Source organism: Alligator sinensis, unplaced genomic scaffold (genome assembly GCF_000455745.1).
Source record: "Alligator sinensis unplaced genomic scaffold, ASM45574v1 scaffold619_1, whole genome shotgun sequence".
In the NCBI taxonomy this organism is placed as follows: domain Eukaryota; kingdom Metazoa; phylum Chordata; order Crocodylia; family Alligatoridae; genus Alligator; species Alligator sinensis.
This window is the reverse complement of record NW_005842134.1, coordinates 280,841-307,442: the sequence shown is the minus strand read 5'-3', so window position 1 is coordinate 307,442 and position 26,602 is coordinate 280,841. Positions and strand designations below refer to the sequence as shown.

The 26,602-nt window shown below is 48.4% G+C and overlaps 1 protein-coding gene across 1 annotated transcript in view; it reads left to right on the top strand.

Annotated features, from left to right (window-relative positions):
* The first annotated feature begins 6 nt into the window (after positions 1 to 6).
* The window catches only part of MPP1 (membrane palmitoylated protein 1), a 41,410-nt gene continuing 14,814 nt past the window's right edge, over positions 7 to 26,602 (top strand). Inside the window, exons 1-5 of the mRNA XM_006025149.3 lie at positions 7 to 139; positions 14,516 to 14,659; positions 15,015 to 15,093; positions 16,618 to 16,703; positions 18,161 to 18,229. Of these exons, the coding sequence (XP_006025211.1) occupies positions 38 to 139; positions 14,516 to 14,659; positions 15,015 to 15,093; positions 16,618 to 16,703; positions 18,161 to 18,229 (480 nt within the window). The 5' untranslated portion in view covers positions 7 to 37. The remainder of the gene's footprint in view (positions 140 to 14,515; positions 14,660 to 15,014; positions 15,094 to 16,617; positions 16,704 to 18,160; positions 18,230 to 26,602) is intronic.

The window sequence follows — 26,602 nt, the reverse complement described above, 5'->3', positions numbered from 1 at the left end:
CGGCCCGAGGCGGCGGCGGCGGCGGCCGGAGCTCAGCATGACCCTGAAGTGGAGCCGCAGCGACAGCGTGAGCAGCATGCGCACGGCGCTGTCCGACCTCTACCTGGAGCACCTGCTGCAGCACCGGCCCAAGCCCGAGGTAGGGCGGCGCGGGGCGCCAGGCCGCTTCCTCCCTGCCCTGCAGGAACCGCGCGGGGTCGGTGCTCGGCGCTGCCGGAGCCGGTTGTTTCCAGGCCCTTCCCCGAGCTGGGAGGGAGCCAGGCCCCCTGGCATCCCATCTGGCAGGGACAGGCCAAGGGGACCCCCAGAGATCCCGGCGCCCCAGCCTGGTTGGTGACGCTCCAGAGCAAACACCCTGGGCAGCCCCAGCCCGGCCCGAGTTAGGGAGAGCTCCAGAGCAGAGCCGCTGCTGCCAAAGGGGAGAAAGGGGGGTCTGTTGCGGGGTGGCCTCCTCACAGGTCTCCCCAGGCAGAGGGCCCGGTGTGCAGACAGGCGAGGGTCCCTGCAGCAGCCAGCCCCCCTTAGGTGAGGAAGCCAACAGCTCCCCCGTGGTCCAGGCTGGGCGCTTGCTAGCCCTGTGAGGAGAAAGGGCTTCCATTCCTTTTGCTTTGCCTGGGATGCTGCTGTGGCACTTGGGCTGGCAGGTTTTCACAGCACCTTGGGGTACTGATGACAGGCTTGCTTCACTGATGGCATGAATGCATTTGGGTTTGCATTCATGCCTAGAAAAGCCCCACAGCAGAAGGGACATTATCGTAGATCCTCAGCTGCAGCATCCTGGTTTGTGTGTTGGGCTGGTGCCTTAGCTGCTAACTTCACTGGGACAGAGTCAAAGACACGAAGAAGTTTAATGTACAGTTGCAGTCAGTCATGGGTTACCATCTTTGTTCTTCCCTGCCACTGGCAAAGCTGGCTTGGAAAGGCACAGGGCTGGGAGCTAGGACAGCCCGGTCTTTTCTTAGTCTCTTTGTAAGCTTTCAAACAAATCTTTGTACCTGTCTGTGCCTCAGTTTCTCCATTTGTATGACAAAGGAGTGAACATTGCCCCCTCTCCACTTTGAGATCCTTGGCTGGAAGGCACTATATTGTTATTGGAAAGTGTCATGCTGCTGCTTCGTCTTTTTTTTCTTTTTTTTTTAAATTTTTCGTGTTCCAAGCTAAATCAAGTCCAAATCCATGAGTCAGTCCAGAACCATAAGTGGCCCTACATCTGGCAAACATCCTCCAACCCTACCAGGGGCTTCAGATGTTTCCAACGTCTTTTGGTGGGCATCCTATGTACAGGCCCACGCCTGGAGGCTTGGGGTTTGGATGCCCTCGTGTTTCGCTTGCCCTCAGCCATATGGTTGCAGGAGCAAGCTAGGGAGGAGTTTCCCAATTCCATAAAGTGGCCTTAAAGCCCCAACACCTCAGCGGGTACTGAACCATGCCAGAAGAGCAGTTATCTCCCAGGTGCTTAAGAAAAACTGCCTTGTGGACCCAGATACATGGTGTTTTCCCTGCCAGTCATGATTCTGATTTGCCCCATCTTTTCCTTCTCAGACAGCTTCCTCAGTATATTGAAGTTTTCCATAAGGTCACCAGATGGCTACAGCTGCCTTTGCTGACAGGGGCAGGGTTATGGCTACTCTTAGTAACACCCAGGGGACTGGTGCGTGAGACACCTGTTCATTCTCCTGCCTTGCCCTCCCCCGCCCCATCTCCTGAGCTGGCAGGGATGGCAACCCTACTTTTCATGCCGGTATACATCTGAAGTGACTCTCGATAGTTTACAAGACTGATCATATGGCATGGTTGCCTGCAACAGCAAGAGATTGGATTAGATCCACTCCCCTCAAAGTCCTTTCCAGTTACTCTGAACCACTCCCTGGCTGTTGGGGGAAGCAGTGTTGACTACGTATAGAGGGGGGCTGAATTCAGCTCCTGCCAGAAGGACCGTTTTGGGGTAAGGGCACATTTCCAGCTGGGTTAGTAGAGGCCTGGTAACCACCTTTAAAATGGTCCCTATTCTGTTTACCTATTGCCATCCCTGTACCATGTATAAATGAGTGTCCACACTAGATGGAGGGGAATTTGAAGCTACCAGGAAAGAAAAAAGATTTGCTATCTGACTCAGTCTGGGTAGGGAGGGGATAGCAAGCTGGGAGTTTCAGAATCAAATTAAAGAGAAGCTCTTTCTTGGTTTTGCTGCAAAGTTGTAGCTGGTCTGAGCTGGAACTGCCTGTCACATGAGCTGATTCAGCGACTGAGCAACCTCAGGAAGCAGGTCCACAGATCAGCCCAGCGGAGATGTGACAACAGATTTTCAGCCCTAGGAAAATGGGGCATTGCTGTTGCCTTCCTCAGTGAGTTCTTATTGTGTGGCAGGCTTCATATCCAGCAGCAAGGGGCAGGGTACTCATTCAGGAAAGTATCTATATTGTGCCCCACTGCTTAAAGGGACCATATCACCAGCTGGTACAAATTGGGGCTCTCTAATGCAGCTGGCAGCAACTTACAGCACCTGGGGATCCAGCCCTTGTTCCGGCAGTGTCCAGGAGGTGATGAAAGCATTTAGTATTCAGGCTACGCACGTCCAAGGTTGGGCTATTACATAGATATGTTGCTTTTCTTTTTTTCAAACCTACAAGCACCGGGTGGAAAGCAGGAGTCAAGATTGAAACTTTTGTTCTTAACCCACCCTGTTGTGCAATAGAAACCAGCAAGAAGCACTACCCCACACCATGTGTGCTGACACAGCAACTTTTTAGCCAGTATTCTGGAGTCGCTTATATTTTTGTGGTTTAGATCTGGCACCATGATGATAAACTCTTTAAATGTCTGAAATGTGTATGGAAGGTGCCATTTGTACATCTAAGACAAATCAAAGTAAATCCCTCTAGCTGTGCAGAGTGGGTGCTGATTGTTGTTGTTTGACTGATTTCAGTGAAATCATGAACATCTGATGAGGATCTCTCCTCAGTCTCTCCTGCTCAGTATCAGGATATCATTACAGCAGCCATGGGCTGAGAGTGACACAGGGGCCATGCACTTGGTCTGGTGAAATCAAAAGCAGCCATGTGTAGTGGGAAGGTGAAACACATAAGCAGCTGGGCTCCCAGTGGGCAGGGATGGCACAGGGCTGTATTGTTTTTTGTAGGTTTAAAGAAACCTAGAGAAGGCTGAGTGTGAATGACTTGTTACAGCATTCCCTTGTCAGGTCCTGCAGACTCCAGGTGATGGAAAGTTCCTTGTTCATCTGATGAATCTAGTTCTGACAGTAACACCTGACATGCTTCTCCATTTATGAAGGGATGTGTATCTATCCCTGTTCTACCCCTGGGTCAAATGGAGTGAGTGGTATTCTTCCTACTCACCTTTTATTTTGCCTGGACTCCCAACCCACTGAGAATGGGGACAGGGTTATCTCTCTAAAAACTAACCCAGAATCTTCTTTGTCATTTCTCCCTTCTCTCTAGCTTTGAGATGCATGCATTTCTGTGAATCTGCACACAGTCACAGTCTTTTAATGAAGGCCTGGTGTCTTTTCCCACCTCTGACACTGGTCTGTACTGGGTGACTTTGGATCAGTTGTCTCCCTGTACCTCAGTTTCCTCCTCTTTACAACAGTGCTCCTTTTGCTATTAGGGAGGCCTGCCTACAGTTCAGTGAGTTAGTGCATGAGCTTTTAATGTTTGCTTATGTGGGTTCCAGTTCTGACTGGGGAGACAGGAGGAATAGGGCTTCAGAAGTTCATCCTTGCCCTTGCATTATCAGAACTCATTGTGGTAAGATAACTGGTCTCTGCTTGGGAGAGGTCTGGCATTGATACAGTGAGGGATGTCACAGCTCTGGATCATAGAGCACTGGCAGACCTGGGTGAGTTATGAATGTATACCAGCCCCTTCACCTGCTGGTAGCCAACATTGTTGGCTCCCTGTGGCTGATGCTGCAGAAAAGCTTAGGTGTTTTGGGAGCCTAGGTCCCATTGAAAACCAGCAGGACAGAGGCTCCAAGTCACTAGCTTCCTGACAGCAATATCAGCTCTTGTCTTGCTGTGAGCAAAGCAGCCTGAGCAACAGAGCCTGCCCTCCTATGCTGCAATGCTCCAAGCCTCTGAGGGGCCTGGTCTTGGCCTCTTGTGTTTCTTTGACCTGATATGTGTCTTGGCACAGCTGGTCTTGGATGCCTAACCCAGCTCTATGGGCAGCACAGAATCAGTAGTCCCCAGGGTGCCTTTACCCCTGAACATAGGAGTTGGGGTTTCAAGGGCACAGGTTGACTTGAAGAAGTGACCCTGAGTAAAGCAGGCACTGGAGCACATCCCCTTCCTGTTTCATGGCAGGGACATTAGCAAAATGTGTCAAAGTGCCAAACAGCTTTTATTTGACTTTTGGACCAGGATAACGACCTTTAAAAAGATCTAATTGCTGTTAAATGAGTTGTCCTGTTAATGTTTGATATCTTTACGTGTATCAGCACTCTGCAGGAGCTGTGCAGAGGCTTGGCTAGAGTCATGGCCTTGCCTGCCTTAACTTGGAGCTGCTCAAAGAGGTTTTTACCTACATTTTAGGTTATTTTGAAACTTCCAATGAGTTCCCCCCCCAACTTCTTTCCTCTGATCTGGGCTCAGCCCATTTTAGAAATAAGAGCCACTGGCAAAATTCAGGTTAGGCGTTCAAATCCTTCCAACCCTGGCAACAGCATCTGGTGGCTGATCTGTATTTTGAAGTCCAGTGGGGCTCCTGAGGGTATTTGTTTTGCTTAGTGGCTGAGCAAACCCACCCTTCCTTTTTCCTTGGAGGTGTTGAACCTGAGGTGAGAACAGAATTATTCTTGTTCAAAGGCATCTGAACATGGAGCTTCTCCCTTGCTTTGCTGCCCCACAAAATCAGGTCAAGGTCCCTTCCCTTACCTCTTCCCCACCCCCCATTCCCTTCCCCATACATTCCTACCACTGACAGGCAGAGCACAGCATGGTTTGTCTGCAGAGCTCCATTAAAGACTGCTTCAGCTGCCCATTCTGTGGCTGTTCCTTTCAACCTCAGGAGCTCCCCTGGCCTGGAGGAAGGAATGGTCAGTCCTAGCCTGAGCCCTGCACTTGGCAGAATGTGACTCTGAGCTCTGACCTTGCCTGGGCCCTGCACTCCTTCTCAGACTGCAATAACCCTCGTTATCTCTGCCTGAATTCTGCTGAGCTGGTTCTCAGATGTCTGCACTTGGGCTGGCTCCTAGCAGCACTCTTTGACCCCTCCTGCAGATGTTTCCTGCCCCTCAGAAGGATTGCAGAGCAGTGTGTAATCAGCACGCTCTGCCAAACCATCACCATGACTCAAAGAACTGACAGGTCACAGGGCAAACGAGGCCAGTGCTTCAAAACAACAAGGCAGCTGCCGGGTGTCTGCTAGACAGGATGTTTCTAGGACACCCGCTTATAGGCGCACCAGGTAAGCACATAACTCACGCAGTTGCATTTCACCATGTCAGACTCAGTGGGTTACCCCATGCTTTATCTGCATCCATTATCTGTATAACAATTAATTGCACAAAATGCTTAAATGTGCAGCATCTTTCAGCCCTGCTGACTGCTTAACTGTATTCCTGTTAACTGCACCAGAACCTGTGCAGGGAAGCTGATGTCAAAGGGCAGCTATCAGAAGCCTTAAAAGGAGGGAATCCAGTTGCTTTCAGGGCTGCTATCTCCACTCCTTTTCAATGCTTCTGATACCAGGCCCTTTGTCTATTAGAAGCCTTGAAAATGAGGGCAGGTGAGTTAGTTCTGGAGCGGCTAATACTACAACATGGGCAGGGCTATGCTCCGTCAGCATTGTTAACATTGGTGCACACTCCAGGTAACCACTTTGCCTTTTTCCAGTCCCAGGACTATGCACTTTACTCAAATACCCTGAACACACTAAGCAGACCGTGGCACTGCCCATGTAATCCTGACCTCATGAGCTGTGGTATAGCCTTGGATATGACCCTATGGTGCTTGTGTTCAGGGTTATTACTATCAAGCTTGGGGATCCAAAATATGTCAAGCTCCCAGATCAAGAGAGCAGCTTCAAAGTAATGAAATGTAACAAACCTTAACATAATTGGAGAGCTTTTTACTTGCCTTCTGTTCTTTTTAAAACTTCAAGGGGGTCACACTTTTGAATCTCTCTCAGCAACTGCAAGTGATAAAAGATTGCCATTTAATCCCCAGACTCCAGAAGTTGGGGTTTTATGAAAGACACCTAATAGTGCAGGATATGTGAACAAGTTATAAAAGCTGGTGACAGTGGCTGCCCCCATGTTACAGATATTTGTTAGCCCAGATCTCATTGCTTTCTCCTCACCTGAAATCAGGTCTGGGGAACCAGGTTAATTTTATGATTGTGCATAAGGTGCGTAATGAGCTTGCCTCATGAGGCAGAAGAGTCCTTTGCCACCCCTTTGTGGCTGGTCTGGGTAGTGGCATCTCCTTGGGGCACTGATGCAAATGTGGGTCCTTCAGAGTGGAGGTATCTGGGGTGGTGCTTCTGAGCTGAGGTATCGTGGAAATGTGCCAGCAACCTAGCATCTGGCTCTCCACCTTTTTGCCTGTCTTCTCCCAGTGACTCTGTCTCTCATGTAGCTTTTTGGGTTTTTTTGTTGTTTGTCTTCAAAATACAGCAGCGAGGCCTTGGGAAGGGGATGGGAGATTTGGAACAGATGTGCCAGCTTTGTGGGGTCCTGCAACCAGCATGTTCTCAGTTCCCCCCTGCACTTCACTGCTTTCCCCTTCATGATCACTCAGCACCAACCTCCACTGTGATCCCACTTCTGGGGGGTTCCTATCCCTTGTGGTCCCTTTGGTTCAGCACAGTTTTCCTGTATCCCTCTGCCCCTCTCTATCATCTTGTTGATTTCTTTTGGAATCATCACTTCCACCCTTGCCCATGCATCTCATTTCCTTCTCTCTGCTAATGCTGCTTGGATCTGTTATCAGCTGGGTAGGGATTAAAGGAGATGGGTATTGAGCAGCTTAATCCCTCTTAGATAAGACTCTGCCTTCTCACAATAGACCTATGCCCCAAGTGCACAAAGCTGGAGGTTGCCTCTTCATTCTTGGTGTCAGGACTAGACAGGCACGGGGCATATGACTTCTGTGAAGTCAGATGGCCTTTGTCTTGGCCATGAATCAGCTGGATATTAATTTCTTCTAGCCTTATAGAGTGAACAAATTCTTCACTTCACTGTACCATTGTTCTGTGCTGCTGTGCTCTGTTAATAGCTACTGTGCTCCACCCCTGAGGTGGCTGCATTTCAGAGGTAGGTGAAGTTATCCTCTGGAGTTTGTTGGACTTTGGGTAAAGGGCTCTGTAGAAATGGCCTTTGTTTGTTCCTAGCCAGCACACACCCTAACTACTAGCCAGCACACATCCTGACATGAGGGTATCTTGAGTGAGCAGGGTGAAAGCTTAGATGAATCAGCATTGTTGTGTGCTCCAGGAGAGGGTGTTTTCCCCTTCTCTCAGCTAAAAGCAAAGGTGGGAGCCAGGTGGTTGGGAGAGACTGAGATTGGAGGTTCCTTGAGTGGCCCAACCTTTGTGAAAGCAGCTGAACAATCTTGCCTGGAATGTGCTGCGTCTTGGGGAATTAGTCTGTGCTAAGCCTGTTCTTTGAAGGTTGCTGATGTGCTGGGACTGTGCTGCGTAACATGCTTGGAAGAAAACTAGGAGAGATAAGAGGGAAGGCTGTGCTGACTTTGCTTCTCTAGCAGGCACATTGAACGCAGGACAGGGTCACCTGTCACTTCCTGCCACTGGCTCTGCTGAGGAGGGCAAAGCTGGGGAGAGGGGAGCAGTCAGCAGTGTATTCTACAGGGGATTCTGTTTCCTTCCCCCTGTTCTGTACCTAGTGCAGTGGTTCTCAACCTTCTTAGACTTAAGGCATTCCTCAATAGACTTTAGGCCCCCCTTAGAAAATTCAGGTTCTTTTGTTTTCACTCATTTTTTGACTACAGAAAAATAATAGAGCAATTCTTCTGTTGCAAAGACCTCAGAAAGCCTACAACTGGTCAGAATGTTTGTGATACTCTGGTTTCTTATCAGAAACCTCTGGGTTAATACTGTCAATCAAGTTTGCATGCCTAACAGTGCTAATGTTGGGTGGCACCCTGCAGCACCCTTGAAAGGATCTTGGGTTGAGAAAGTCTCAACTCTGGTTGAGAATCATGGATGTAGTGGATCAAAGGGGATCTCACTGGGTATCTTGCCTCTTCTTCCATCACATGTCCTCCCTCTGAGCCCAGGCCCTATTAGTGGTCTCCATCTGTGCCTCTCCAGATGGCAAGGCCTCCTTTGTGGGGCAGACCCAGCCCCACCATCTGATAATCTAGTGCCCTCCCTTCTAGTGTAAGGCATGCTTTCCAGGGATCTGCAAGTTGGCCATTCATGATTGTGCTGCACTGAGTCTTCACTGTGTGTGTGTGTGTGTGTGTGTGTGTGTGTGTGTGTGTGTGTAGGACCCAGATGCAGCAGTGAAGATGCAGTGGAGCACAATCATTAACAGTCAATTTATATAGGAAAAACTTCTTCATAGTCAGGGTATCCAGCCTGTGGAATAAGCTCCCTTCAGAGGTTGTGCAATCATCTACCCTGGAAATCTTCAAGAGGAAACTGGACAGTCACCTTGCTGGGGTCACCTGTCCTCCAGTTATCTTTCCTGCTTGGTGCAGGGAGCTGGACCTGATGATCTTCCAAGGTCCCTTCTGGCCTTACAATCTTTGAATATATATTTCATAGATTGTAAGGCCAGATGTATTAGGACCCAGATGCAGCAGTGAAGACTCAGTGCAGCATAGTCATGTGTGGCCAAGTTTACAGACCCTGTAACTTGGCCACACACATACATATATACAATAAAAGCTTTGTTATCTGGCACCCATGGGGAATGGAGGGTGCCGGATAACAAAATATGCTGGATAACTGAGTGGCCTGAACAGGCGTCTTTTCCTGTTCGGGCTGCCACCTGTCCCGCCGCGTCTGGGGTGTTGCCGCTCCTCCCGCTGCGTCGCCGCTCCTCCTGTGGGCCCCAAGGGACAGGGAGGGAGGACCTGCGCAGCTTGCGGGGGGACCATGGGGGCTTGGCAGCGCAGGCTGCTTTCTCCTGGGCCATGGGAGATCCACAAAACCTAAAGTGCCACGGTGGGTGCTTCTGGTTTCAATTTTCCTTACAAGTCGGCATGCTGGTTAACAGCACGCTGGCTTGTAAGGTGCCAGTTAACACAGCTTTTGTTGTATATATAACACGTATGGCAGCAATAAGCCATTTGGCTATTTTTATTTTCCATGGGAAGGGTTTTTTGGCTCTTTCAAAAAGAGATCATTTAAAAATAAATTAGATTCTTTTGGGCCTCTCAACCCTGGCCTGCAGCTCCCTTTTGGATTCTGGTCCTGGTACCTGCTCAGCTTGGGCATTGCACTTTGGCCCTGGTTTGTAGCTCCCTTGTTATCTCAGTGCTGGACTCCATCCCCAGGCCGACTTGCCTGCCTTCACATACTCATTCTGGGGCTCCTACAGGGCTCACTCCTCAACGGGTTGTTCTGCACTTTAGGTTTGGAGTCTGCCCTGTTTTTCTGTGCTCCCTACCTCCCAGTGCCACACAGGTTTCTATGTGGAGGTGAGGCTTAAGTAACCCACCCTGGCACAGTGCAGGTCTCTGTCTCCCTCTAGTGGCTGGCCTATGTGAATATCTTATTACTGCAGTTATCAGGGGAACTCTTTCTGTAGTAGGAGCGGTAGACTTGTGTCTTTGGACCTGAAGGTCAAAGGTTCAGATCCCCCTGACCCAACTGGGGTCTGTTGTGTGCTCATTCTGAAATTCATAGATTTCATAGACATTAGGGCTGGAAGGGACCTCGGAAGATCATCGAGTCTAGCCCCCTGCCTAAAGGGCAGGAAGTCAGCTGGGGTCATAGGATCCCAGCAAGATAAGCATCCAGTTTGCTCTTGAAGGTGTTCAATGTAGGCGCTTGAACCACCTCCGGTGGCAGGCTGTTCCAGACCTTGGGGGCTCGGACAGTAAAGAAATTCTTCCTTATGTCCAGCCTGAAATGGTCTTGTAGTAGTTTATGACCATTCGACCTAGTCATCATCCCTTGGGGTGCTCTGGTGAACAAACGTTCCCCCAGATACTGGTGGTCACCCCTGATAAACTTATAGGTGGCCATCAGATCACCCCTGAGCCTGCGCTTTTCCAGGCTAAAAAGACCCAGGGCTCTCAGCCTGTCATCGTAGGGTCTGCTTCCCTGACCTCTGATCATGCGCGTGGCTCTTCTCTGGACTCTCTCAAGCTTCTCCACATCCTTTTTGAATTGTGGAGCCCAAAACTGGACGCAGTACTCCAGCTGCGGCCTCACTAAGGCCGAGTACAAGGGGAGAATGACGTCCCGGGATTTGCTTGAGAAGCATCTATGGCCAGTTTCTCTAAGAGGTGATTATGGGAAACCAGGTCAAAGGCTTTTTTGAAGTCAAGATATATGACATCAATCTCTTCCCCCTTGTCCAGGTGATAGGTCACCTGGTCATAGAAGGAAATGAGATTGGTCAAGCAAGACCTACCCGCAACAAACCCGTGCTGGCTATCCCTTAAGATGTTGGCGTCGGCCAGTCCATTAAGGATGGCCTCTTTAATAAACTTTTCTAAGATCTTCCCCGGGATAGAAGTCAGGCTGATGGGCCTATAGTTAGCCGGATCCACTTTCCTCCCTTTCTTGAAGATAGGCACCACATTGGCCTTCTTCCAGTCTTCAGGCACTACACCAGAGCACCAAGAGTTTTCAAAGATCCGTGCTAGAGGCTGGGCTATGATGCTCACCAGCTCCTTGAGTACCCTGGGGTGAAGATTGTCAGGGCCAGCTGACTTGAAGGTATCCAGCTTCTCAAGATGTTCCTTCAGAAAGTCAGCATTAAGGGAGGGCAGGGGATCACCCTCACCCGGACTTCCCGGCCCTGTAGCGGGCATGGGCGTCCCATGGGACTGATGAAAGACTGACGCAAAGTACCTATTTAATAGGTTAAAAGTATCCTCCTATTTTCTACTCTTCAGAAGAATAATAGTCCAAACCATCTCAAACCTCAAAGAAAAAATTGTGGTTGGTTTCAGTGTTGCTGGGAATCTGAGCATGTTCTGCCATGAATCTACTACTGATAGTTACAGCAGTGCTGGTATCCACTCAGAAAATGGTTTCTTTTCCCCCTCCAAACTGTGCAAGCATTTCTGGAAAACTAAAGTGATGCCATCAAATGCATGCACTGAAGTCAATTAAGAGATGTCAGAAAACTTGAAATTAGACTCAGGAGATAAAATGTTGGGCTGCCTCAGCCTCAGGTTTGCTGGTCATTACATTTTCCTCAGCATATTTGCCAAAACTCAGACTTTCCCAGAACTAAGTACAGATTTGGCCAAGGTTGGTTCTCCACCTCTCAGCAGGGGTCCAACGTTGCCCCTGCTTTTCCTCCGGCTCCCCACATATATGGGGAAATGCCTGCCAGCTTCTTGAAACAATTGCCTTGTGCTGTTTTAGAAAGCCTGTGTAATTTGTGGTGATCCCGAGAGATTTTCCATCAAAGGATGTGTGCAAAAAGTGCTGTGTCTGGTGCATGCAGCTGGGCATCCCTCCAGCGAGGAGAGAGTCCCTGCATCTCAGCTGTTTCTGTGGAGAGAATTCCACTAGGGATGACGAATGGCTGTAATGCTGATTGAGATGGCAGGTGGGAACAAGCCGAGGTGGCTGGTGTGGGCTGGTTGTCTAATGCAAGTCCACAGGGCCTAAGGGGAGGATGCAGTAGCTGATTGCACCACAGGGAAAGGAACAATTCATTCTGCTTGCTAGGACACAGTGTGCAGAGTCACTCATGCAGGAGTAAAGCTGACAAGGGCAATGATCAGCACCTTGGAGTGAGCTGCAAGGGGATCGTGATTGGGGTGATGCTGGCACTAGCATGCAGAATGCAACTGGTCCTCTGAAGTTTCTTAGCTGCATCAGATGAAATGAGCTTGAGCTCATGAAAGCACTGCTATACATCTCTGATTTAGCTGCAGATCTATACTACCCTCACCTGCCAGCCCCCAAGTCTTAGCTGGAAGGTGTTCTACTTTCCTTAACATTAGCACAAATGCATTTTGCCACCTCAACACCAGAAGAGGTTAATGGACTTGGCCTGGAAAGGTTGCTCTGTGCAGCTGGTTAAGTGTTAATGCAGCAGTAAAACCAATGGAGGAATATCTCGTCAGGACATCTGGGAGTGTTTGCTTTACCTGAGGCAACACTGTATAGTCCTGGGTGTAGAGGAGAGGTGTATGAGAGACTCACCAGCACTGTGCCCAGGGCTGGTTGGCTGTTGATCAGGGCTGAGGTGCATTGGCAGAGGGCTGCGTGAGGGAGCTGGTCAGGAACTATAGTAAAGGCTGAACATTAGAGCTTGGAGAAGCCTAGACTGGGACTAGCTAGAGTGGCTGCAGGTCATTATCTAGCAGGAAGCCACTGACAGTGCTGCAGATGGTGTGGTCTAAATTCTGTGCATCTAGTTCACATCTCTGCACCCATGCTGCAGCTTCCCAGAGCCCCTGTGGTACAATTGCATTGACTGCACCACAGCACCATCCCCATTCCCCCCTGGGATGATCTTAGCCCTGTGTGTCCTGTTCACAGATTCAGGCTGGTGCTTTGTACAATATCCTTGAGATCCAAGTGTGACCAGTGACCCCAGAACTTTGCACAGGAGACTATAACCTGGCTTGGTGATGCTTCCATTCCTTATCTGGAAAGCATCATTAGACTGGGACCAGGCCCATTTGGGGCAGTGAGAGTGTCATGCTGGTGGTCCAGGGAGCTCTGGGACTGTCTGGAATGGGGTGTGGGGAGAGAGTTGGGGCATATGCTGGCATTTAAGTAATGGCCGGATTGTCAGGATTCAAGCATCATGGGGGTCAAATGGCTCCTGTGATGAATCGGAAGCAGGTAACAGATGACTGCTCACTTTGCAGCCTGCCCTGCTGCTTGGCAGGGTGCGTGGGCAGGCTAGGGATTTGGAGGATGCCTGCTGGCAGGCTGGGTGCTCTGACTGCAGAAGGGGAGGGGCATATCCCCTCCCACCACCTCCCTTCCCTTCACAGGGCTAGCCTGGAACAGGACATTGGAAAGACAGTTTCTCATCACCTGAATTTCCCTTCCTCCCCCTCCTCCCCGCCCCACTCTGCTTTTTGGCATCAAACACATCCTTAAGCCATTTTAAATGAGGGGAATCAAGCATTTCTTGCTAGAACTTGGCCTCAAGCCTGCTTCTTTTTGCTGCCATCTCCCTGTCCTGCCTCTGTCCTGTACTGTGCCATTAACATGGTTCTGAGGAATCTGTTTCAGGCTGTGTCTTGGTTTCTTGTTGACCCATGGAGCAGCTATTTTATCATTTAGGTGCCACCTTGTGATGCATCATCACTATGTGGTCCTGCTAGTTTGTGACATTATGTCAGAGGTGGAGAAGGCTCTGCCAAGATCTCTGCTGGAAGTGCATCTGGCTCTGGGATTTGGGCTGTGTGAGAGAAATTTTGGGGATGCTGGTTAATGCTCCCTTGGAGATCCTTCAGCAGAGTGAATTGTTGGCATATTGCTGCACCTATGAGTGGAAATGCACTTAAATCCTGTGTCAGTTACCCACCAAGTTTAGCATGTGGTACCTGGTGGCTTGTTGTGGAGAAGAAACATGCTGAGACATTAAACTGGAAATGACTGTGCTGCTTGGACAGGAGAGAAAAGTAGCTTCTGCTCGTACTTACATGAGTGTGAATCCAGAGTGACTTCATCCACTGTGGTGGAGTTACTTTGGATCCACTACTCGTGTAACGAGGAGTAGAGTTTGGCTATACCATGCTATTCCAAGGCTTCTACTGTGACGTAACAAAGCCACGGAGCTCTTTGCCGCAGGACACATACCCAGGAACCTTTGGGCTGATGCCCTCTTTTCTCAAGTGTTATCACCTCTCAAACCTTCAGCCTGGAAACAAAGCTAATCAAGCCTGTCTGTGTCTCATGGTGAAGTCCTGCCTGCTACTGTCCTTTTTGCTTGCTTTTCCTTCTGCCTTGTGGACAGGCCCCTCCTGCTAACTGTTCCCTGCAGTGAGCTCTGTTAGTGTCTTGCCTCATCTGGCCAGCAGGAGTGACTCTTGCTTCAATATCCCTCTTGAGCAGGGAGAGCCATCTTTGCTGCATGTCCAGTGCTTGCCCATTCAAATGGAGTGATGTGCCTGTACTACTAACCTCTCTGATTGGGTAACAGCTTCACAGTTGGCCCTGGTTGTGGGAGAGGCTTCAGTTTTCTGAGCAGATTATGCACCTTAGAGGCAACAAGTTTGGATCATGGTGCAGAGGGGTCCCTGTTCAGTCTTTCTCTTAGGACGTGTCATGGATCTGCTGGGGATTTCCAGACTGGCTCCACTCCCAGTCACAAGAGCATGTTGCAGGGGCTCCCAGGCTGTCCCTAAATCCCCATCTTTGTTTTGCCCTGACAGGCTGTCACTCCCTTGCCAAACACCATGACTGAAGACATTTACACCAATGGCTCCGCTGCCCCAGGCAGCCCAGCCCACATGAATGGCCGAGAGGTGAGGAAAGTACGGCTCGTCCAGTTTGAGAAGGTCACGGAGGAGCCCATGGTGAGCTGGCAAGAGTGCATTCACCCTTGTGACTGCAGGAATTGGGGAGTCCATTGCACTGGCACCAACAGTAGGAGAAAATGTCCAGTCCAGGTCCTAGGGCTGGGGGCGGGGGACAGCCAGTGCACAGTGATATCAAGCTTGGGAGGCCTCAGCCAGACCAATGTCTATTCTGCCAGGAGCCTGGAGGAGAACACTTTGACACATACCTGTTCTGGCAAGAAGAGTTTGTTCAGACTGGATTGGGCCCTGGGGATGACTCTCTGTGAAAAACCAGGCATACCATCTTGGATACTGGCCAGGACAGGACTTTCCCACAACAGCTGGGGCTTTCATGGATTTTCCTATCTTCTAGGGAATCACGTTGAAGTTGAATGAGAAGCAGAGCTGCACGGTGGCCAGGATTCTTCACGGAGGCATGATTCACAGACAAGGTAACAGCAGGTGGCTGGAATCTGAAGTTGTATCTGACCTAGATGAGAGATGCAGGCACCAAAGGCTCCTGCTACAGTCAGAGACTTTAACCCCTCCCTCGCCACCCACTTGCCCAGGATGGGTTGTTGGGTTCATCTTTGGAACTGGATAATTTCAGTGCAAAGGGATTAAACAGTCCTCGGCTCTGAAATGTATTTTCAATGCCCTTTCCTGCCCAAAGTATGTCTGAAACCAAGGAGGCTCATGTCCCCTTCCCTTTACATGTTAGCTGCATTAACACAGTGGAGGCTTCAAGGTGTTAATAGGGGTTGGGAAAGAAGCAGGAGCAGTTGGCAGGCTTGCATCGGCAAACATCCTAGGACCCTTTGGGTGCATTTTGCTGATGGATTCCTTGTCCCTAGATATCAATCATATCTGGAGACTGAAGGAAGGCTTTATCCCCATCCATAAATTGCACAAATAAGGGAGAAGTTCTGTGCTGAGGTCCTGTGAGTAGAAATTAAATAAAAAACATCCATTATTTCCTTTTCTGTTGATGCACTTATGCATAACTGGTTAAGAGGGACATGAGCTTTTGCAGGCAACAACTTACTTCATCAACCTCTGTGAAAGGACAGGCAGAAAGAATTTTATGTTGAAGGGAAATGGACAGCCCATCCATTCATAGCATCTGATGAAGTAGGCTGTTGCCTTTGAAACCACATGCCTCTCTGAACCAGTTATTCTCTAAGGTGTCATCTTGGCTTGCCTTCTGCCTGACTTCAGATTAACACAGTCAATCACTTCTTGGCACCTGTGTGCATGGTAGGGTGTTCTGTCTCTGCAACAGGGTGGCTTTTCTTTTGCTTTATTGACCCATGTAGAAAACAAAGATCTAAGTCTGATCTCCTGTACACCACTCATTTAAGGCCAATACAACTCTAATGATGTTATTTTCCTCTTGATGTACAGCAGCATATCTGAGATCAGAAGCTGGCCCTCACAGACATCTTGAATTAGAACCCCAAACTACTGTTTGCAGAAAAGGGCTCTGCTAAAATGTAGCTTGAGATTTATTTATTTTAATTTTAATTTATGTATTTATTTTAATTTTGCCTGTCCCCAAAATTAAATGTTTGCCCACAAGCAAAACCATAGCATGAATAAAATCAGAATCCAGGATGACTAGCCTTGGTGCTTCGTAAATTTAAGAAAAATAGATAGGGGAAAGTATATATATGGAGTGGGGAGAGCAATGTTCTCCATATTCATTGCTACCAAACGCTTGCTTATGCATGTGTGTAAACCAACACATAGAGGGCTTTTTGGTAGAAACATGCTGAACAAACCAGTCTATGTTCAGCTTGGTATGAGATGTTGGGTCTCTTGGCTTCCTCATAAGACAACGCCCATGGAGTTTCAATCAGCATTCTTGAGCTTCATTAGCAGGTTGGGAAGTTGTGTGCTCCATGACATCTGGGACAGTAGTGACACATCTTGCCTGTTCTTGCATTTCATGGGTCCATTTCTCCTGTCACTGGCAGGCTCCCTTCATGTGGGTGATGAGATCCTAGAAATCAATGGGCAGAGTGTGAACAACCACTCAGTTGACCAGCTGCAGAAGATGCTGGTAGGTATTGCAGGGTACCGCTCTTGAGGAAGGGCCCTTGCCATGCATGCTTGATGTAGTTATTTAATGTATTTTCATTCTTGAGCCTACCATGTAAATTTAAAGAGAAATAAATTTGACCCACACCTATAAATAGGATTTCCCTGGAGCCAGCAAAGCTGAGCTGCCTTTCTTTAATAAATTTCCTGAGAGGCAAAGAGAGAAGTCTTGGGATTCATGTTATATTTCTTTGCTTGCTATTCAGTTCAGTCACCTCCAAACTGCTACTTTGCATGCTCTTTTTAAACAGCTTGTGGGGTCAGCCTCATTCACCTGAGTACTAAGTTTGGGTTGCTTTTTCATTGGATTCTGTAGCAACATCCTCTGTGAATGATGGCAGTTGTCACTACACCTCCTGCTGTGGGAGAAGCTATGATTGTTCTTTTACTGTGGCTGGTATTAGTGACATGAAAGGATGAATCACATATTGGTATAGGCCATTGCTATGTGGAAACCCCAGAAGGGTTTGTGCGTGCACAATCCTGATCGAGGGCTCCAGTTCTTCGGCTGAGGTTTTAATTTTGTTGTTGTACAAGCCCGTAGAACAAAGCCCCTATTTCCCATGGGAATAAAGCTAGTAATGACCATCCAGGTTTTGGCCTTCCAGTTGCTGGTCATGTTGAGCCTTTTGCAACCTTCAGTAGGCAGCAGCCAGCCCAACTACTGACAAGTATCTTTCTCCAGCATATGGGCAGCCCAGGCTGTCATAACTTACATGTCAGCTTGCTGCCTCCTGCCAAGGGTGCTTATCCTGAGAGCTCACATCAGCCTATGACAAGGGGTCCCAGCAGAGAAGATACAGGTATCAATGGGGGGGGCTGATCCCTCTGTGGAAGGGGCAGGAAGAGCTATCTCTATTTGAGTTCTGGTGGTTATACTACAATTGCCCCATTCCCAGCCCCTCCCATTGTGGTTTGTTAACCCATACCACAGAGGTTGGGCTGCTCTCAAGGAGCAGGGAAGAACTGGTACTAACTAGTGACTTGAAGCGGCATTTTCTCCCCAGTCTGGGGTGTTGCTGCCTCTTGGCCCTGAAGTTCCTCTGGGGAGGCTGAGCTGGGGGTGGACTTGCTTCTCAATCCAAGTTCATTCTGGTGTTGCCATTCTACCTGCTCTTAGCTCAGAGCCCTATTCTATGTACACTGTTGGAGCTGGTTCTGGGGTTCAAACAGTGCAAATACCTTTGGCCACTGCAGCAGTGTGTCTGGCTCCCCTGGGCCCCAGTAGCGCTTTGCTTCCTAAATGAAGCACATCTCTGTCCAGGACTTAGTGCTGTCTGCTAGAAACATCTTAGCCTTTGGGATGTTTCCAGTAGTCAATGTCTTGTACAGCTGAAGGTTTTTGGCACCCTGGGGTCCTTGGGCTGATGTCTGGGAAGCCACATTCTTCAACTCTTTTTTTCTTTCACCTTCCAATAGAAAGAAACCAAGGGGACAGTCTCAATAAAAGTCATTCCCAACCAGCAAAGCCGTCTTCCTGCGCTCCAGGTAGGCACTGGTGTTTCCTTGGAGTAGCCTGTACAGCTGCGTGCACTGGGGCTCTTGAGAAGTCCCACAGGATTTAAAGGGTTTCCCTGCTCTGAACAGGTTGGCCCCAGTGGCCTAGTGCAAAAGGACTGTGCTGCCATACCTTTGATATATGGGCTCAGAAGGTGCTCTGCTTTTCTGGGGTCACTCCCTAGGAGGGTAAACAGAGCTGTTCTGCATTCACATAGGTGCAAAAAAGGGTGGAATTTAGCTCTGGCTGTGTCTGTTTCCCTGCCCATTCCCACACTCTGTGGCTTGGTTTCCCGATCTCTAGGAAGAAGGTAATGATACTGGCTACCTCTGAAGTGCTTGGAAGAGGACTGTGTAGGTGTCACAAGTCAAATCCTACCCACATCTCTATGGCTCAAAGGTGGTTGTTGTTCCAGACCCTGGAGGGTTTTGCATTGCAAAACTGCTGCCAAGGCTAAGCTTTAGGCACCAGCAGGTTCCTCCCTGTTCCCAGGACATCGTTCCTGTTATGGGTTTTTTAGCTTGACAGCCTCTGTGATAAGATGCTATTGCTCTGCAGTGGGCTGGGTCATGAAGCTTCTCCTCACTCCTCCACTTGAGTGTTATAGTCCTCAGCAGCATGTTGGTGAGAAGAAAGAAATTGTGGTTGGGAGGGGGGAGTAGCAGGAAAGCAGAGCAGAACGCCCCAGCTTTTAGTTCTGCAGTTGTCATGCTGCAATTGCCATAGCAACAGAAATCCATGTTATTATGGGGCTCCTGCCTTTATTCTGCATGCAGGGATTCAGCAGGCCATGCTGGGCCATCATCTGGTCTATGGAGATGAATGGGGCTTTGGGAGGGAGAAGTGACTGGCAAAGACTGATGGGTCTCCACTGATTCCATTCCTCACTAATGGTGACCTGAGCTTTGATTTTAGTTTAACTGGGGGATGAATGTTTATTCCCCACTCAGTATCCCAAATACATGACACTGGTCATACATGATACTGGTCACATCTATGATACTGTGACTCTGTATTTTAAATTACAGATGGCAATCATACCCCTCCCAAGCAGTCATTTTGAATCTGCTGAATATTAGTCCTTGGTTGTCTGTGTGGCCATTGGTTAGGTCTGATGATCTTAACTCATGTCTTGAGCTGACCTCATGCCAGTACTTGTCCAGAGACAAAAATATTTTGCTCAGGCAGATTCTTCTTAAAGGGGATGATTGGGCAGGGTTATTTGTTTGAATTCACATATTGAATTATTTAAAACACATATTTTAATTCACCATAAATCAATTCGCCCATGGTCTCTGGGGCTCCTGTATCTTCCTTTCCAGTCTCTCCTCTCCTTTATTTTTGTCACCTGTGTCCCATAGGAGTTAGGTTTTGTTTTTTTCCTAAGGACTAAGGTGAAAAGTGAATATATCCTTCTCTCTGTTTTCTGTCTGAAGAGCTCTATAGATGCAGAATCAGCTCTGATCTGTTTGCTTATTAACCACCATTCTCCTTTTCCCTTTCCCTGCTTTAGACTTACCTTAGTTGGTGCTCTTTAAATCACTGCAGTCATGCTGACGTAGTAACAAATCTGTGCAGGCACCTCTGATAAGATGCTACGTGAGTATTATGCTGATTCTGGCTGTAGGAGCAGGGGAAGATGCAGAAGAGCAAGACCTTCTGACTGAAACATTTATTTTCTGCTCAGTGCCCTCCCCCTGGAACCCACGTCATCAGCCTTTGACCTTCACTCCCATCCATGTTTTCTCATCTTTGTCCCAAGGATTCTGTTACTGCACACTTAGTGGCCTTCCTCTGATTAAAGGAGATGTAGTTTCCTGGTGAGCCTAGATTCACTGACTCCATGCAGTGGAGGCCTGACAGAAACATTATTCTTCAGAGGACTGCAGTGCTCTTCCCCCTCTGAGACGCTTTCCTCCTCACTGTGACCTGCATGCTGGCACTGTCTATCTTAGCAAATGGACACTTTTGGTCTCTTTGCATGTGAGAGCTCAGTACAAGGAAGCTTAATGACTTTAAATTTGTCCTTTTGTCAGGATCAGCTTCTCTTCCCTTCACAGTCACTATCAGGCCAGGATTACATGATGCACAGCAAATCCCATTTGATTGTCACGGGCAAGATCATACCTCCCCAGTCAAAACCAGTTCCCTGACCAAACTCCCCCACATCTTGCAACTAGCAAATCACAGATTAATCAAATCTGTTTGCACCAATAGGACTGCTACTCTGAGTTTGAGTGACTTATTTCATTCTGAACCTGAATGATTTTAATGGGAAGAGCAGATCTCTGCTGTTGTAACCAGGTCTGGACACAACTTTAGACCTGAGATTTCAAATGCTGCCAAGGTTGGGGCTGCTCAGAATCTGAATCTGAGTTCCCCATGTGAGGGAGATGGGGGTCCACTGTGCGCTTTAAGCCTGAAACTAGACTTGAATCCTGACTTCCTCTTCAGATCTCCAGATATGCTGGGGTGTTGGCAGTCAGTGTTCTGCTTTCAGTGCCCTCTGCAAAGTGGGTTATTTCAAAGGCAGAATTGGGTATCTACATACACGTGGTCAAACCCCTATCTTCAAATACTTGGGAGTCTTACTAGCTGGAAACTCCACCCTGCTGCCTAGGGGGACATGCCTTTTTATTCCACAGCGGTTTTGATTTAGGGAGAGACTGGGGCTGGTTTCACATGTATTGGAGTCTGATTTTTAAACCAATGCTAATTACAGCTAGATTTTTGCCCAGGGAGGGGGCCGTACTGAAAATTTATCAGGGGCTGGGGGCCTTGCCTCTTCAGGCAGTTGGTCTTTCTGTTGTCTGTAAGCTAAGAAGTGGCTGGTCATAGCTTCCAGTCTCACCATGCAAAGGTCTGTTTTGATCCCCAGAATTCTGGCTTGCTAATACCAAGGAGCAATTTGCTTATGTCCTGCTGGGACCTGTTGGTCTATAGACCACAACTCCACAGCAGAGTCAAGTGCAATGCTTTGGCAGTCCCCATTTAAAATGTTGCAAGGAGAGTCTGGTGCATCTTCCCAGTCTCAATCCATTCAGATCTAAAAATGGGGCAGAGGCTAATGTTGTCTTTATCAACATTGTACCTTATCTCCAGCCTCATGTCAGGAGTCTGCATTTCCAGGCTAAATAACTCACGGTGATTACATCTGAATGTGGAATGAGCATACATTTTGGTTTAAAGTGAGGGGCATCCTTTGGGCTGAAAAGATCTCCTGCTCATGGCATTGCCACTCAGTGAGGTCTATCTCCATATATTTTATTTTATTTTGAAGAAACCTTACTGAGGGCACAGGAGTGAACCATCCTGATATACAGGAAGACTAGCATGTATGGCAGAAGATGAGCTTGGTTTAGCAGAGAACTCTTCAGTGAGCTAAAACACAAAAAGGAAGTTTACCAGAAGCGGAAACTTGGACAAACAACCAGGGAGGCATATAAGAGCATTGCTTGGGCATACAGAGATGAAATCAGGAAGTCCAAGACACAGTTGGAGTTGTAGCTAGGAAGGGATATGAAGGGTAACAAGAAGGGTTTCTACAAGTATGTCAGCAACAAAAGAAAGAAAAGAGAAAGCATAGGTCCCTTACTGAACTTACTAGGAAGGCAACCTACAGACAGAGGATGCAAAAATGGCAGAAGTACTTAATGCCTTTTTCATCTCAGTCTTCACGGGCAAGGTCAACTCCCAGACTGCTGCACCTGGCAGCACAGTTTGGGGAGAAGGTGAGCAGCTAACAGTGGCAAAAGAACAGGTTAGAAGAATAGGTTATTTAGAAAAGCTGGATGTGTACAAGTCCATGGGGTCAGATGTGATACTCCCAAGGGTGCTAAGGGAGTTGGCTGATGTGATTGAAGAGCCTCTAGCCATCATCTTTTAAATTGTGGTGATCAGGAGAGGTCCTGGATGATTGGAAAAGGGCAAATATAGTGCCCACCTTTCAGAAAAGAACAGGTTAGAAGAATAGGTTATTTAGAAAAGCTGGATGTGTACAAGTCCATGGGGTCAGATGTGATACTCCCAAGGGTGCTAAGGGAGTTGGCTGATGTGATTGAAGAGCCTCTAGCCATCATCTTTTAAATTGTGGTGATCAGGAGAGGTCCTGGATGATTGGAAAAGGGCAAATATAGTGCCCACCTTTCAGAAGGGGAAGAGGAGGATCCAGGGAACTACAGACCAGTTAGCCTCACTTCAGTTCCTGGAAAATCATGGAGCAGGTCCTCAAGGAAACCATTTCTAAGCACTTGGAGGAGAAGATGGTGATTAGGAGCAGTGAGTATGGATTCACCAAGGGCAAGTTATGCCTGACCATCCTGATTGCCTTCTATGATGAGATGACTGGCTTTGTGGATACAGGAAGAACAGTGGATGTGATATACTTTGACTTTAGCAAGGCTTTTGATACGGTCTCCCACAACATTTTTGCAGGCAAGCTAAGGAAGTATGGGTTGGATGAATGGACTATCAAGTGGATAGAAAACTGGCTGGATCATTGGGCTTAGAGGGTAGTAGTCAATGGCTTGATGTCTAGGTGGTAGCCGTTATCAAGTGGAGTGCCCCAGGAGTTGGTCATGGAGCTGGTTTTGTTCAATATCTTCATCAATTTCCGGCTAGGATTCAGAGAGACCTTGACAAATTGGAGGATTGGACCAAAAGCAATTTCATCAGGTTCAATAAGGACAAGTACAAAGTTTTGCACTTAGGATGGAACAATCCCATGCGCTGGGAACCAACTGGTTAAGTATCAGCACTGCAGAAAACGACCTGGAGGTTACAGTGGACCTGGGGATTACAGTTGAATATGAGCCAACAGTGTGCCCTTGTTGCTAAGAAGGCTAACGGCATACTGGGCTGCATTAGTAGGAGTGTTGCCAGCAGATTGAGGGAAGTGATTATTCCCCTCTATTCTGCACTGGTGAGGCCACATCTGGAGTACTGTATCCAGTTTTGGGGCACCAACTATTGAAAGGATGTGGACTTATTCAAGAGAATCCAGCAGAGGGCAGTGAAAATGGTGAGGGGACTGAGACACGTAATTTAGGAGACAGTGAGGGAACTGGGCTTATTTAATCTAGAGAAGAGAAGACTGAGGAGGATTTAATAGCAGCCCTTCAGCTACCTGAAGGGGGTGGGTTCCAGAGAGGATGGAGCTGGACTTTTCTCAGTGGTGGCAGATGACAGAACAAGGAGCAAAAGTCTCAAGTTGCAGCAAGGGAAATTTAGGTTAGATATTAGGTAAAACTTTCTCAGGGTTGTAAAACACTGGAACAGGTTACCTAGAGAGGTTGTGGAATCTCCATCCTTGGAGGTTTTTAAGACGTGGATAGACAAAGCCTTGGGTGGGATGATCTTCTTGGGGATGGTCCTGCTTTGAGCAGGGGGTTGGATTAGATGATCTCCTGAGGTCACCCTAATTTTCTATGATTCTGTGCTTCTATGATATATAATCGCTGTGGTAGGTATGTTTTGACTGCTTGCCTCAGGATTTTCTATAGACTAATTTTTAGCTACTAGAACCTCAAGCAAAGTTCATAGCCAAAACATAACACACTATGTTTGTCAGGCTGGGCATCAGACTGGTGTTGTCTCCGGTGGCAGTTATAGGTGTAATCATGCAGATTGAGCAGTTCTGGGGCAAAAGTAAGATTTAACAGGCATAAAATAATCTAACCCAGGGGTGTTAAACGTATGGCCTGTGGGCTGGATCCAACCTGTGGAGCTGTATGATATGGCTTGTGGGTCCCTGGACTGACTCCATGCACTGGCCCCAGCCCCAGCCCCAGCCCCGTGCACTGCATGTGTGCACAGGCTAGACTTGGCACTGCATGTAATTCAAAGGGTCTGGGGCATGGGCTGCATGCGGCACCCAGAACCAACCCCTTGGGTGCCTGCAGCACCAGTTCCTGTTTGCAGGTCGTGGGCAGTGCATGTCCTGTGCCAACCCCCACAGTCTCTGTGTACAGTAAATGTGGATTTATCTTCGGCACTGATTGCTGATGGGGAAAGGTCTCCTGTCTTTCCAGCATGCCCATGCGTCCTTTTCTCAAGATAGATTGCATAAGTGGGCATTGCCCTGCACAAAGGGACTGATTCCTCTTGCCTCTGAGCAGCCTAGATTTGAAGAAGACAACAAGTTTTTTTCTGAGCAGAACCTTTGGTCACCTTCCTCCTCCCTTCCTTGTTTTCTGTGAAAGTACTGGAAGGATTTTATGATGCTTGCTTATTCCTCAAAATGTTTGTTGCCCCCTGTTATGTTCCCTTCTCACCTGCTAGCCTCCCAGTTAATGAGGGTTTTTTTAAGCCCACGATGCAGGAAGCTGTTGGTCAGGGCCTATGTGCCACACTTGGCTCTTTCAGGTTGTGAGCAGGGGTAGAAAAGCTAGAAGAGTGTCTGCAGCTGTCTTCAGAGGAACCATGAGGAGAGGTGAGGAAGATGTGTATCCCAGCTGGGATTTGCCATCAGGCAAATGGGTTGAGTGGTATTGGTGACTCCCTGAGCCTTAGTGTGTTGTCATACAGCACTTGGGAGTGCTACCTCAGGAAGGCAATGGTTCCAGCAATATTTAGCCTATGCCAGTCAAGCATTCCCCAACACAGCTGCCAACCTCTGAAATAAAATAATTTTCCAGGAATGACCAAACATGGGGACCCCCACAATCTGGGCAAACTTTATCTCCCTCCTCTTGAGGGGGAATCTGGTGGCTGGGGAACTGTGGCATGGGTTGGCTCTGCCCCGTACACACTGCATGGCCTTCTTTCCCTGCCACCCTCTGTCCCCCTTTTTTCATGCACCCTGTCTCCATTTTGCCCAGTGCTTTTTCACCCTAGTCCTGAGGTTCTCAGGAAGCACTTTCTGCTCTAGACCAAGATAGAGCACTCCTCAAGGCCACTCAGCGCCATTCCCTCCCTGGGAGGAGGTGCCCTGTGATTATGCAGAGTTCCCTGTTTTGTTTGCTTGTTAGCCTTCTTGCTGGGAGATAACCCAAAGCAGGAACACTGTGTGCAGCTGCATATGGTTTCAGCTGGTGGTGTGTTCATCCCAGCCAACAGAAAAGGAAGCAAAAAAGGAAATTACTAGTAACAATGAGCCCCTAAACCTCTATATGCAGCCCATTTTCCAGCTACCAAGGATGTGTTGGCAGAGAAAGCAGGGACGCTCCGATACATGTGACTGCTCTGTGCCTGTTGTCCTTGAATAACCCCTCTGGGAAACTGGCTCCTTTTATATGTGGAAACTAAGATTGTTTTCTCCACTGGAACTGCAAAACTCTCCTTCAGTTGCAAATTCCCAGCTGGGCTCAGTTTCTTACAACAGGCTTAAAGGCTCTGAAGATGGAGTGTAGCCAGGGGTATTGTTGGGAATCACGAGCATTCTCTTCTGCAGAGCATTCTCTCATTCAGCTCAAGGGATGCTGACAGCAACAAACGGGTGCTTGCCAGTAGACTCGGCAGATGTGACATGGAAGTGATGCAGGGAGCCAGTATGGGCAGGACTGTATTCACCCATCATGCCCTACACCCTGACTATAAAGCTCCCCAATGCTGAGCAGGGCAGCCCAGAGGGCTCAGTTTAAGCTGGTGTGATAGATGTACTTGGAAATCTTCAGCCATTCGTTTTCTAGCTATCTCCATGGCACACCAGGAGAATTTTAGTGCCCAGGCAAACAGCTGCTTCTGGAGATGATGGAGAGAACACCTTCAGTATTTGAGACCTAGTGTCTTGGGAGGTTCTGTGGTGCCCCATTGACAGAGCAGATATGTTACAGGGCAAAGAAAGGACCAAGACAGGTCCAGACATCCCTTTTTCTGGACACTCTTCTCAACTCTGACCTTCCCCACCTGCCTGCACTTATACAAGAACCTTATTTGGCTTCCAATACCCGCCTTGTAAGCTATGGGATCATGGCCACCTATCCCCTCCCTCCTTTACTGAGAGCTCTTAGATCTCCCAGTGAAGATCACTTGGCCACTCGGTCTCTTAGCCTGCTAGACAGTTGCATGCATTTGCTATACATAGAAACTTTCTTGACCCCTGTAGGGGCTCCTTGTGCAGGCTGTAGGTTTACTCCAGATTGTCCAAATGCCTCCAACTAACAGTTTGTTTCTTGACACGTTTAGGTTTTGGACTTGTCTGATGGAAAGAGTCTTAGTGCTGCCATGAAAGGGGGAAGGGGAATAACCAACAGTAGGATGAGGACTTTTAGAGACACCTGAGTTATAGCCCTCATCTGCTCAGGCTGTTCCTGTGTTGGAAGGGATAGAGCAGCATTTCCCAACCTCTTCTGTCCCACGGCACACTGGCCGGACATGGGGTGGGGGTGTGGGTTGGGGGGTGAGCGGCCGAACGCCAAGTGGGG